At 64.1% G+C, this 12,980-nt stretch overlaps 1 protein-coding gene across 1 annotated transcript; it reads left to right on the top strand.

Annotated features, from left to right (window-relative positions):
* Positions 1 to 4,982: 4,982 nt before the first annotated feature.
* On the top strand, positions 4,983 to 11,171 carry SCN1B (sodium voltage-gated channel beta subunit 1). Its single transcript, XM_065420490.1, has 5 exons — positions 4,983 to 5,025; positions 6,479 to 6,645; positions 8,590 to 8,830; positions 9,868 to 10,009; positions 11,105 to 11,171. The coding sequence occupies exons 1-5, from the start codon at positions 4,983 to 4,985 to the stop codon at positions 11,169 to 11,171; spliced, it is 660 nt and encodes a 219-aa protein (XP_065276562.1).
* The last annotated feature ends 1,809 nt before the right edge of the window (positions 11,172 to 12,980 follow it).

Here is a 12,980-nt window from a genome sequence, read left to right as displayed (position 1 = left end):
CCCCCCAGCCAGCACTCCCCACATTCCTCCCATCAGTGCACCCCTCCGCCCCCCCAGCCAGTGCTTCTGACCCTGTGTCCATGCTGTGCTCTGCCCAGCGCCCCCAGCCAGTGCTTCCACCCCAGCTGCCAGGGGAGGTGCATGCAGATGAGCCAGTTACTGCCCCCTCCCCCAGTGGAGCTCAGCTCAGATACCGCTCAGGATCCTTCCCAGGCTGATGTACACCTGCCTCGGCCCCCTGCTCTGCCACTGCCTGGCCCCACTGACCACATCTCGTTGCTCTGCCCTGCTGGGCCCCCCTCCCTGGGGACAGAGATGGGCCCAGCAGCTTCCTGCAGCCCACCCAAGGACACAGCACCTGGCCTGACCCAGCTGCAAGCAGAGACCCCCTCGTAGTCCTTAGACATTGGCCATGGGCCCAATCCTCACCCACAGCCCTGCTAGTGCCCCTCACTCCTGACTCGCATCCCCTGCCAACCCAGCTCTGCGATGCCCCTCACTCCCAACCCACAGCCCCCTGCCAACCCAGCCCTGGGCTGCCCACCCAGCCCCACTGGTGTCCCACACTACTGACCCACAGCCCCCTGCTATCCCAGCCCTGGGCTCCCCACCCGGCCCTGCGATGCCCCTCACTCCCGACCTGCAGCCCCCTGCCAATCCAGCCCTGGACTCCCCCCCCCCCCAAGATCTGCTGGGGCCCCTCACTCCTGACCCACAGCACCTTACTATCCCAGCACTGGGCTCCCCACCCTGCCCTGTGGTGCCCCTCACTCCTGACCCATAGCTCTTGCTAGCTTAGCCTTGGGCCCTTTCCTGAGATCTGCTGGTGCCCCTCACTCCCAACCCGCACCCCCTTGCTAGCCTAGCCCTGGGCTCCTGATGCACAGTCCCTGCTCTCCCAGCCCTGGGCTACCCCCATAAGATCTGCCAGGGCCCCTCATTCCTGACCCACAGCCCCCTGCAAACCCAACACTGTGCCCCCCCCCGGCCCCGCACCACCTGCTGGTGCCCCTTACTCCCAGCATGCACACACTGGGGGTGCCTGAGCTCTGGTTGGGCTCTGGGGTGACTCAAGCTTAAGGATGAAACTGACCCATGTGTGTTGAGGTGGCTGGAGCCTGCAGCTGGAATCCCACCTGTCTGCTTCTGTAACTGGCACTTACTGGGCCAAGGCTGCCTTCAGCTGTCGAGAGCACCAGCAGGGGGCAGCACAGCATGATCCTCAGGGTGCTGGGGAAATACTGTAGTGTACAGGGCTGGAGGCAGTGCAGTGCTGGGGGCAGCATGGGACGGGGCAGTGCAGTGCTGGGGGCAGCATGGGACAGGGCAGTGCCATGCTTAGGGGCAGTATGGTGAAGTGTTGGGCAGTGAAATACGGGGGGGCAGTGGTGACAGTGACACAGACTCTCCTGTGACAGAGCCCCTCACCCATACCCCAGACTTGTCTCCCAGCCCCACTGAGTCCCTGTGATGGGCTGAGTGGGGTGTGCTGAGCCTACCTCACACACCCAGCCTCCCAGGCTCAGCCCGCAGCTGGGGCTGTCGCTCCCCGAGCCCAGAGGCAGCTGGGCAGAGACGAGCGGCGCCCTTAGAATCCCAGACCCATCAGGTTAGAAGGGACTGCAGGGGTCTGGTCCAACCCCCGCCAAGTTGCAGGATTTGATGTGGCTAAACCATCGCAGACAAATGGCTCCAGGCTCGTTTTGAAAACCTCCAGTGAAGGAGACTCCACAACCTCCCAAGGTGTCTGTTCCATTGTCCTACTGTTCTTACCGTTAGGAAGTTTCTCCTGAGATTTAATCTAAATCTGCTGTGCTGTAGTTCTAACCTGTTGCCTCTTGTCCTGCCCTCCATGGCAAGAGAGAGCAACTTTTCTCCATCGTTTTTATGGCAGCCTTTCAAATATCTGAAGGCCGCTATCATGTCCCCCTTAATCTCCTCTTTTCCAAACAACCTACCCAATTCCTGCAGCCTTTGCTCAGATGGTTTGCAGTCCATCCCTTTGATCATCTTTGTCACTCACCTCCAGATCGTTTCCAGGTTCTCTGCATCCTTTCTAGACATTGGTGACCAAAACTGGACCCACTACTCCAGCTGAGGCCTCACCCCACTTGAGACCTTGTTTTTAGTGACCTGGCTGTGCACTACAGCCGCGCCACTAAAAGTCGCGCAGTGTCGCCACTGTTTGTCAGCTCTCCTGCCGATATAAAACTTCGTGGGCAAAACTTTTGTCTTTTTTTTTATGGGTGGGGGGGTTAACACCTCTGAATGACAAAAGTTTTGTTTTTCACTTGCCAGTGTAGACATAGCCTCCTTCCATCCCTTATGGGATGTTTCCTCCAACCCCTGCTCGGCCACTCCCACTCCCGAGTCCGTCAACCCCCTGCCCTGGGGCCGGATCAGGGACAGCGCCACCTAGAGGGGAAAGGCCCCATGTCCCATCCCCCTGAGGCACTGCTACCCTTGGAGGGTGGGAGGGAGCTGAGTGCACAGGGAGCTAGCCCCACCCGGCAGGGGGCCTGGGAGGTAGGGTGACCAGACAGCAAGTGTGAAAAATCGGGACAGGGGGTAGGGAGAAATAGGCGCCTATATATAAAAAAAAGCCCCAAATATCAGGACTGAACCTATAAAATCGGGACATCTGGTCACCCTACTGGGAGGGGAGGGAGAAACGGGAGCAGTTGGATCCCTGCACACCTGACATTAGCTCTACAAATGGAGGCAGGTGCACTGGGGGGGAAGGTGGGGGGAGCCAGACGGCGCCAGCACCACAGCAGCTTCCTCCTGCTCTGGCTCACCCACAGCAGAGCCCAGGGCTTGCCTAGCAAGGGTTGCGGGTGGAGAGTGAGGGGCACCGACAGAGCTGGTGGGGGGAGCCCAGAGCCGGGCTAGCAGGGGTTGCGGGTGGAGAGTGAGGGGCACCGACAGAGCTGGTGGGGGGAGCCCAGAGCCGGGCTAGCAGGGGTTGCGGGTGGGGAGTGAGGGGCACCGACAGAGCTGGTGGGGGGAGCCCAGAGCCGGGCTAGCAGGGGTTGCGGGTGGGGAGTGAGGGGCACCGGCAGAGCTGGTGGGGGGAGCCCAGAGCCGGGCTAGCAGGGGTTGCGGGTGGGGAGTGAGGGGCACCGGCAGAGCTGGTGGGGGGAGCCCAGAGCCGGGCTAGCAGGGGCTGCAGGTGGGGAATGAGGGGCACTGGCAGAGCTGGGATCTCTGGATCCGTCCTCCTGACTCTCTCGTCCGTTCGCGACTCTGGCCCCTGCCCCCAATGCTGCCGCTGGCGCGACCCGTTCCTGTGTGTGTCCCGGGTGGGCAGGGATTGGCCGCTGCGTCCCGCCCCCAGCCCCACGCTCCCCGGCCTGCCGCCGGCGCATGCTGCAATGCATCAAGTCCCCGCCCGCCCTCTGCGCCCGGCGCTTTGATTCATTCGCAGCTGCTCGCCGCAGCCAGCCGGCTCCTCTGCAGTGCGCCGGTCAGGGGCCGAGCCGCAGGGCCCCCGCGCCTTCCGCACCTGGCCCCGGCTGCATCGCCCCCTCCCGATCGGACCGGGCACCGGCTGCATAGCCCCCTCCCGACCCGACCGGGCACTGGCTCCATCGCCCCCTCCCGACGGGGCACCGGCTGCATCGCCCCCTCCCGACCCGACCGGGCACCGGCTCCATCGCCCTCTCCCGACCCGACCGGGCACCGGCTTCATCGCCCCCTCCCGACCGGGCACCGGCTGCATCGCCCCCTCCCGACCAGGCACCAGCTGCATCACCCTCTCCCGACCCGGACCGGGCACTGGCTTCATCGCCCCCTCCCGACCGGGCACCGGCTTCATCGCCCCCTCCCGACCGGGCACCGGCTGCATCGCCCCCTCCCGACCGGGCACCAGCTGCATCACCCTCTCCCGACCCGGACCGGGCACTGGCTCCATTGCCCCCTCCCGACCGGGCACCAGCTGCATCGCCCCCTCCCGACTGGACAGGGCACCGGATCCATTGCCCCCTCCCGACCGGGCACCAGCTGCATCGCCCTCTTCCGACTGGACACAGGCTCCATCGCCCCCTCCTTACCAGACCAGGCACCGGGTCCGTCGCCCCCTCCAAACTGGGCACCGGCTCCATTACATCCTCCCTACCGGACATAGGCTCCAGCACTACCTCCCGGTTGGGCACCGGCCTGTCCAGTGTAGTGGCCAGTGTCAAGGTCGTCCCTGGGCATCCCCAAAGTGGGCGTGATTCTTCCCCCCAAGGGAGGCACTGGCAGGGCACCATGCCCTGATCACTATTGGACGTGGGTCGGGGCAGCTGGCTGGGTGTGGGCAGCAAATGGGGACTTGTTGAGTGGCAAGTTTGCAGCTCTGCAGTGACACTGAGACAGCGGCTGGACCGGACCGAGCTGGGACCGTGGTGACACCCCCGCTCCCCCCACCGGGGCTCCTGACAGCGCCAGTCCCACGCAGAGCAAGCGTGTCCCTCATGAGCCTGACTCATTTCATGGGCTGCCAGGATCCAGGTGGCAGCAGCTGAGCTGTGGACTCTGCTCTGTGGGCCAGGAGTGCTGCATCCGGACGGGGTCGCTGTGGAGGGCGAGGGACCCAGGTCTGCTGACAGCTCCCCCTGCTCCCGTTTATGGCTCCTCCGGCCAGCCCTATTGTCTGCCCTGGGCTGTGGGGGTGCCCCTTTCCCAGCAGTGCTGGGCCCTGGGCCCACCTGGGGCGTCGCATGGCAGCAGGGGCAGCCAGGCTGTGCTAGCCTCTGCCTGGGGGAACGGGCCGGCCAGGACCAGCTGGGAGCATCCGGCCAGGACATTCCAAGACACAGGCTGGGCAGTGCAGGGCGCCGAGCCCTTGGCTATAAATATCCTCCTGGAAGATTCCTGTCGGGGATCATCTGTCCGCTGAGCACGGAGCCAGCGGGCAGGGGCAGAGGGGGACCCGCAGCACCAGCCCCACTGAGGAGCTGTCCCAGCTGGCCTGGGCCCCTGATCCCAGGGACCCCACCATGGCTCTGCTGGGCCCATCACTCCTGCTCTGCCTCATCCTTGGTGAGTGCACACCTGGGGCAGAAGATGGGGGCCGAGGGCTGCCCAGAGAGGGGGCTCCTGGGCCCTGGGGGGAGGGGGTTCAGGGCCTGTCCCAGTGGGGACTCCCTGAGCCCTCTCCACACTGCCCCCCCCCCGCCCCAGGACAGATTCCCTCCCCTCAGGGAAAGCCTGGAGCAGGACGCAGCCACTGAACTAGCCCTGAGGCATGGAGAGACATGGCCAGTCCCTGAGGCCCAGTGGTAGGGAGATGGAGTAGGCAGACAGATAGACAGAGACAGATGGACATGGAGTGCCCAGAGCCATGATTCAGAGAGACGGGGCAACCTGCCTTCGCAGGGGCTGATCCCTGACAGGCCCTGGGGTGACACCCAGCGACCAGGGCAGGAACCACCCAGGAAAGTTTGGATATCAGAATCCAACTGCAGTGACAGAACAAATAGCTCAGCCCTGGGCCCCTCAGCTCTGCCGGTGCCGCTCACTCCCAACCCGCAGCCCCTGCTAGCCCAGCCCTGGGCTCCACCCCCAGTTCTGCTGGTGCTCCTCACTCCCGACCCGCAGCCCCCTGCTAGCCCAGCCTGAGCTCTGCCCTCAGCTGTGCCGATGCCCCTCACTCCCGACCTGCAGCCCCCTGCTAGCCCAGCCCTGAGCTCCGTCCTCCGCTCTGTCGGTGCCGCTCACTCCTGACCCACAGTCCCCTGCTAGCTTAGCCCTGGGCTCTGCCCCCACCCAGTTCTGCCCATGCCCCTCACTCCCGACCCACAGCCCCCTGCTAGCCCAGTCCTGGGCTTCCCTGCATCTCTGCCGGTGCCTCTTACTCCTGACCTGCAGTCCGCTGCTAGCCCAGCCCTGAGCTCCACCCTCACCTCTGCTGGTGCTCCTCACTCCCAACCCGCAGCTCTGCTGGTGCACTGCCCCAAGGTAATCTGGTGCATGCTGGGGGCCGCACAGACACAGACAGACACACCCACAGAGCAGATGTGATTCTGTCCAGCCAACAGTGGCTTTCCCAGGCCCTTGCCTTGATCCCCACCTCTCCAGCTGGGAGAGTGACCTGCAGCTCCCCCAGGGAGCAGGACCAGTGCAGCCCCTCGAGAACTGATTGGAGGGAAGGGAGGGGAAGGGGGAGCATATGGGGGAGCCCAGGGGCTGGGGGTGGTTCTGAGGGTACTGAATGTGCAGATCTGGGGGTGCTGGTGGAGGGAGTGTAGATCAGGTGATGATTGGGTGCAGATGTGGAGTGCTGGGGTGGTTCTGGGGATACTGAATGTGCAGATCTGGGGGTGCTGGTGGAGGGAGTGTAGATCAGGTGATTATGGGGTGCAGATGTGGAGTGCTGGGGTGGTTCTGGGGGTGCAGATCAGTTTTGGGAATGCAGATTGGGGGGCTGGGGCTGGTGCTCCTGTGGGGCCTGGAGGGGGCTGTGTGTGACCCTTTAAAACCCTCCCCCCCTCAGTTTCGTCGTGCTGTGCCGGCTGCGTGGAGGTGGACTCCCACACCGAGGCCGTTTTTGGGATGACCTTCAAGATCCTCTGCATTTCTTGCAAGAAGCGGAGCGAGACCTCGGCCGAGGCCTACACGGAGTGGTACTTCAGGGAGAAGGGCACTGAGACCTTCACCAGGGTGCGCGAGGGCTGGCTGGGGGGGCTGGACTGCACTGGAGGGAGCACGGGGTACAGGAGGGGGAATCAGGTCCCTGTCCAGGGCTTTCCCTTCTCCTCCCTGTGGCTTCCCCTGCACGCAGCCTCCTCCTTCACTGCCCAGTCCAACCCCATGTGTTGTTAGACAGCGGCTGGGCCCCACCCCAGAGGTGGCTGCATCTCAGCACTGGCCTGTTCCAGACAGGCCCAGGTCACTAACCAGCTGCCCTGAGCTGGGTGAAGGCAGACAAGGCTTGTTCTCTGCTGGTTGCTCACTACGCTCCACCTCCCCATCCCCAAACCCCTAGACTTCTCTCCCCGCTCAGCGCTGGGGATAGAACCCAGGAGACCTGGTTCCCAGCCCCCCGGCTCTAACCAGTAGACCCCATCCTCTTCCCAGGAGGTTAGAACCTCCTATGAAAAACAGATACCACATCCATCCTGCCTCATGTCTCCCTTCACTGAATATGGGAGGGGGGTGTCACTCCCTATGATGCTGTGGGACCGGGGGGGTCACTGTCCGTGGGGCCATGGGGGGGGGGTCACTCTCCATGGGGCTGGCCCCACTAGCTGCCCACGAACATGAGGGTGTCAGCCTGGCTTCCACTTTCCTAGCTCCCCCAGTGGGGTAACCCCAGAGAGCCCCCCACAATCCCACTCCCCGAGATGTTTCGCGCCAGGTGCTCAGCTGACCCCAGCATGGGGAGCCCCAAATGGTGATTACTGGGAAATGCCGGAGTCCCAGCAGCCCTGCGAGGTCGTGCAGACGAGTTACACGGAGACTCACCAGAGACCCGGAGCCCCTGGCCTGCCCCGTCCACGCAAGCTCCTCATCTCACCCACAGTGCTGAGGCTGCTGTCCTGTCCCCAGCACACCACCGCTGCCCTTCATGGGGTTCTGGTCTCTGGCAGGGTCTGGTCTGGGACAGGCATCCCCCATGGGGCTATGGTCTGTGGCAGGTGACCCTGTGGGGATCTGGTCCATGACAGGCGTCCCCCGTGGGGGTCTGGTCCAGGACAGACGTCTTCCATGGGGGTCTGGTGTGGGACAGGCATCCCCCGTTGGGCTGTGGTCTGTGGCAGGCGTCCCCTGTGGGGCTGTGGTTTGTGGCAGGACAGGACAGATGTCTTTCCCCCATGGGCTTTGGTCCATGGCAGGCATCCCCCGTGGGGGTCTGGTCCCTGACGGGCGTCCTGTGTGGGGGTCTGGTCCAGGACAGATGTCTTCCATGGGGGTCTGGTCTGGGACAGGCATCCCCCGTTGGGCTGTGATCTGTGGCAGGCGACCCCAGGGGGGTCTGGTCTGGGACAGGCGTCCCCCGTTGGGCTGTGGTCTGGGCAGGCGACCCCCATGGGGCTGTGGTCTGTGGCAGGCGACCCCCATGGGGGTCTGGTCCGGGACAGGTGATCCCCATGGGGCTGTGGTCTGTGGCAGGACAGGACAGATGTCTTCCCCCATGGGCTTTGGTCCATGGCAGGCATCCCCCGTGGGGGTCTGGTCCAGGACAAATGTCTTCCATGGGGGTCTGGTCTGGGACAGGTGTCCCCCATTGGGCTGTGGTCTGTGGCAGGCGACCCCAGGGGAGTCTGGTCTGGGACAGGCATCCCCCATGGTGCTATGGTCTGTGGCAGGCGACCCCGTGGGGATCTGGTCCATGACAGGCATCCCCCGTGGGGGTCTGGTCCAGGTCAGCTGTCTTCCATGGGGATCTGGTCTGGGACAGGCGTTCCCCCGTTGGGCTGTGGTCTGTGGCAGGCGTCCCCCATGGGGCTGTGGTCTGTGGCAGGCGACTCCCATGGGGGTCTGGTCCGGGACAGGCGATCCCCATGGGGCTGTGGTCTGTGGCAGGCGACCCCCATGGGGCTGTGGTCTGGGACAGGCGTCCCCTGCAGTGCATGGCCGGCCGTCTGACTTCCTTCCCCCCAGATCCTGCGTTACGACCCTGATGCGCTGCTGGAGGTGGTGGACGAGCGGTTCCAGGATCTGGTGGTGTGGAACGGCAGCAAGAACACGCGGGATCTGCAGGATCTGTCCATCTTCCTGACCAACGTGACCTACGCGCAGGCGGGCGAGTACCTGTGCCGCGTCGACCGCAACCTCACCTTCGATGGCTACGTCTACAACATCGTCATCAACAAGACCATCCACGTCGAGGTGGTGGACAAGGGTGAGTGGGTGGGGCCGCAGGCAGGGGGTGGGGCCATGGGCAGGGGTGGAGCTATGTACACAGGGTGGTGCCACTAGGGTGACCAGAGGGTGGGGGGTAAGAGGTTCCTATATAAGACAAAGCCCTGAATATCGGGACTGTCCCAATAAAATCAGGAACTCTGGTCGCCCTAGTGCCACGTACATGGGGCAGAGCCACAGGTACAGGGAAGTCACAGTAATGGGGGCAGGTCAACACATAGGGGTGGGGCTACCTACAGAGGGCGGGGCCAGAGACATCAGGGCAAGGCCACACACAAGGCTGGGGCCATACACATGTGGGCTGTGGCCACATGGAGGCAGGGGTCTGACTCACTGGGGTGGGGCTACACACATGGGACAGCCCAGGTATGGGGGTGGCACTATGTACACAGAAGTGGAGGCACATACATGGGGGGTTGAATCACATGGGGAGAGGCCACACACATGGAGGAAGGGGCCATACCCACGGGGAATGAGGGCACAAGGAGGTGGAGCCACACACATGGGGGTGGAGGTACACACCAGGGGTGGAGCCACACAGAGGAGTGGGGCTGTACACTCATCCTGGGCTGGTGCAGGGGGCTGCGGGACACTCAGGCCGAGCTCCCGAGATGGGCGGGAAGAGCTGGGCTTGGTTACTTCCCAGAGCATGCTGGGAGGGTCCGTGTGCGCCCCATAAATTCAGCGGGGGGGGGGGGGGAGCAGGCAGGGAAGAGCTAAGGGGCTAAAGGCCCATTGGGGCTGAACTGGGCAGGTGGCCATGGCAGTGTTGGGAGAAGTCAGTTTCTGACAGCCGGAGGTGGGAGGGTCTGGGGCAGCCCCCAGGAGCCGGGGGAACCTGTCCCATTGCAGACAGAGCTCAGGTTCCTGGAGGGGGTGCTGAGACGGGGCTGTCTGCCGGGCCGGGGCCCTGCCAGACCTGCGAGGTGCTGGGTGCTGAGCTGGCTTCTCCAGCAAGGAGTGGTGCTGGGGCAGAGGAGGGGGCTGTGGGGGGTCTCACCCTCTCCCCTCCCGCAGCGAACCGGGACATGGCGTCCATCGTGTCAGAGATCATGATGTATGTGCTCATCGTGGTGCTCACCATCTGGCTGGTGGCTGAGATGATTTATTGCTACCAGAAGATCGCGGCGGCCACGGAGGCAGCTGCACAGGAGAATGCGTGAGTGCAGTGAGCTGGGGGGGCTCAGAGGGGCAGGTGGGGGCTGGGGTGGGCAGGACCCAGGTGGGGAGTGCCTGGGGGCAGGCCGGCTGTGCTAGGGTGACCAGGTGTCCAGTTTTCGACCGGAACACCCGGTTGAAAAGGGACCCTGGCTCTCTGGTCAGCACCGCCGACCGGGCTGTTAAAAGTCCAGTGCTACAAGGCTAAGGCAGGCTAGTCCCTACCTGTCCTGGCTGCACGCTGCACCCCGGAAGCAGCCAGCAGGTCCGGCTCTTAGACGGGAAGGCCACGGGGCTCCACGCGCTGCCCCCACCCCCAGATTGTTTCTGCACTCCCATTGGCTGGGAACCATGGCCAATGGGAGCTGTGGGGTGGTGCCTGCGGGTGAGAGCAGCGCGCAGAGCCTCCTGGCCGCCCCCCGCCTAGAAACTGGACCTGCTGGCCACTTCTGGGGTGCAGCGCGGAGCCGGGACAGGCAGGAAGCCTGCCTTGCCTCCCCACTGTGCTGCTGACTGGGAGCCGCAGGAGGTAAGCCCGCACCCCAACCCCCAGCCTTGAGCCCCTCCCCCCAACCTGGAGCCCCCTCCTGCACCCCAAACCCCTCATCCCCAGCTCCACCCCAGAGCCTGCACCCCCAAATGGAGCCCTCACCCCCCCATACCCCAACTCCCTGCCCCAGCCCAGAGCTCCCTCCAATACCCTGAACCCCTCTGCCCCACCTCCCAGCCTGGAGCCCCCCCCTACACTCCAAACATCCCTGGCACCTCCCCAGAGCCTGCAGCCCCAGATGGAGCCCTCATCCCCCCTGCACCCCAACCCCCTGCTGCAACCCGCAGCCCCCTCCTGCACCCTGAAACCCTTATCCTCAGCCCAGAGCCCTCACCCCCTCCTGCACCCCAACCCCCTGCCCCAGACCAGTGAATGTGAGTGAGGGTGGGGGAGAGCGAGCCATGGAGGGAGGGGGAATGTAGTGAGCGGGAGGCAGGGCCTCAGGAAGGGGTGGGTCTAGGGTGTTCAGTTTTGTGCGATTAGAAAGTTGGCAACCCTAGGGTAGGCAGTGGGTGGCAGGCTGTCCTCACCCCCGTCTCTCCACAGCTCCGAGTACCTGGCCATCACGTCGGAGAGCAAGGAGAACTGTGCCGGGGTGCAGGTGGCGGAATAGTTCTTGGGGGCCGTCCGCGAGCCTGGGGGACCTCGTGTGGCGGGTAAGCCCAGGCGGCTGGGAGCCCTGGGGGTCGCCCTGGCCCACAGGATTTGGTGCTACCCTGCATCCTCCCATCAGATTCTGCCTCGCTGCCACCCCAGCACCGACTGCCTCCGCCAGCCCCATGGTCCCTCCCTTCCTTGGTGGGGGCACAAGAGCTCCCTGCACCCACCCTAGCGCTGTGCTTTGTGCCCCTGCCCTGCGGGCCAGAGCCAGGAGAGAACCCAGCCCCCCCTGCTCTAACCACTAGACCCCACTCCTCTCCCAGAGCCAGGAAAGCACCCAGGAGTCCTGGCTCCCAGTCTAACCACTAGGCCCCACTCCTTTCCCTATCTCAACTACATAACACAGCATCACATCCCGCTCCCATGGTGGACCCCAGAGAGGATAACAGCCCACTACTGCTAGCAGCAGCGAGGTTCTCCTTTGGCTGCAGGGGCTGTGGTCAGGGTGGCCTGGTTTTGAGTGACATTGTTTGTTGCAGGCCTGAGGTAACGGCGAGGAACGAATGAAGGACGAGGGGAGTGATTCGAGATGGGGCGCCCCCCAGAGAGTGCCCCCCAGCTGGCTCCCCCACGCACCCTGCACGCCTGGGGTTGCCCCAAACAAAGCATGTTGTTGTGAACCCTAGCGCTCACTCTCCCAGCCCCACGGGGGATGGGCAGTGGGCACCTCGCTCTTTTAGACACATCCCTTCGCCTCATGGTGAGCGAGGCTGCCCCCGCCACAATGCATGATGGGGGAAGCAACATGGCCACTGCTCACGCAATGCAAAGCTTGGCCTCGGCCTGCTCCAGCCCCCCGCCCCCGCCTCTGGGCACTGCACTCGCGCTTTCTGGTTTGCACATTTTGCGCGCTTCAGGTTGTTTTGGTTACTTCACTGCCAGCACGTTCTGGTTCTGAGGAGCAGGGGCCTGACGTGGGGCATCCTGGACACGGGGAGGGAAGGGCATCAGAGCCCCAAACAGCTTCCAGCCTGGTCCCAGGTTACCAGCGCAAAGCATCAGCCTCTCAGGGACTTGGGTGAGGCCTCCAGGCTGGCCGCCCAGTGGGTTCCTAGGCCGGAGCCAGACTCGAAGTGGTGTCCAGGACGCCTGCATACTGGGATCCCATGGTCCCAGCCACATGAGAGGATGGGGGATGCCTCCAAGGTGGCTGCCCAATGGGTCCCAACTTGGCCACACCCAAGGCACCGTGGAGATGGGGGAAATGTCCAAGATGGCTGCCAATGGGTCCTGAGGCTCCACCCCGAGGCTGAGACAGGCATACACGATGGCAGCCTTCAGGACCCCAGGCACGTTCCCTGAAGGAGCTCGTGTTTCCATTCGCAAATGGGATGTACCCCATTGCCCCAGGGGGCTGCTTCGTGGACTCCCAGAGCAGACTCCCCTGAGTCCCCCACCCTCCATCTCCTCCAAGGCCAAGGCATGGCAGGCAGGGCTGGGCTAGGGTTCCTTCAGGTCCCTGGCACTCAGACAGCTCCTCCCATCATGGGGGGGAGGGGCTGAGATCTGGGGGAGCAGCCCCCACAGAGGGCATCTGAGGGGTTTGCTAGTGAGTGCCCCCCTCAGCCTTCCAAGGGGTGCTGCAGACTCTACCCCCTCCGCTCCATGCACTGACACCAGAGATACCAGCTGCCCCCATGCCATCCAGCCCCCCATGCAATATCCCCCAGTGCCATATCCTCCCATGCCAGCCACCCTTCCATGCCATCCAGCCCCCCAGTGCCATAACCCCCCATGCCATCCAGCCATATCTCCCATGCCT

Source organism: Emys orbicularis, chromosome 20, assembly GCF_028017835.1.
Source record: "Emys orbicularis isolate rEmyOrb1 chromosome 20, rEmyOrb1.hap1, whole genome shotgun sequence".
NCBI classification, from domain to species: Eukaryota; Metazoa; Chordata; order Testudines; family Emydidae; genus Emys; species Emys orbicularis.
Note: the sequence above shows the minus strand (reverse complement) of the source record. Positions and strands in the feature narration are given on the sequence as shown.

Excerpts from the sequence above, each read along its gene's own strand:
- SCN1B (XM_065420490.1), top strand. The coding sequence starts at position 4,983 with ATGGCTCTGCTGGGCCCATCACTCCTGCTCTGCCTCATCCTTG. Across the intron at positions 5,026-6,478 it reads CCTGCTCTGCCTCATCCTTG|TTTCGTCGTGCTGTGCCGGC; the intron begins GTGAGTGCACAC and ends TCCCCCCCTCAG. Across the intron at positions 10,010-11,104 it reads GCAGCTGCACAGGAGAATGC|CTCCGAGTACCTGGCCATCA; the intron begins GTGAGTGCAGTG and ends GTCTCTCCACAG.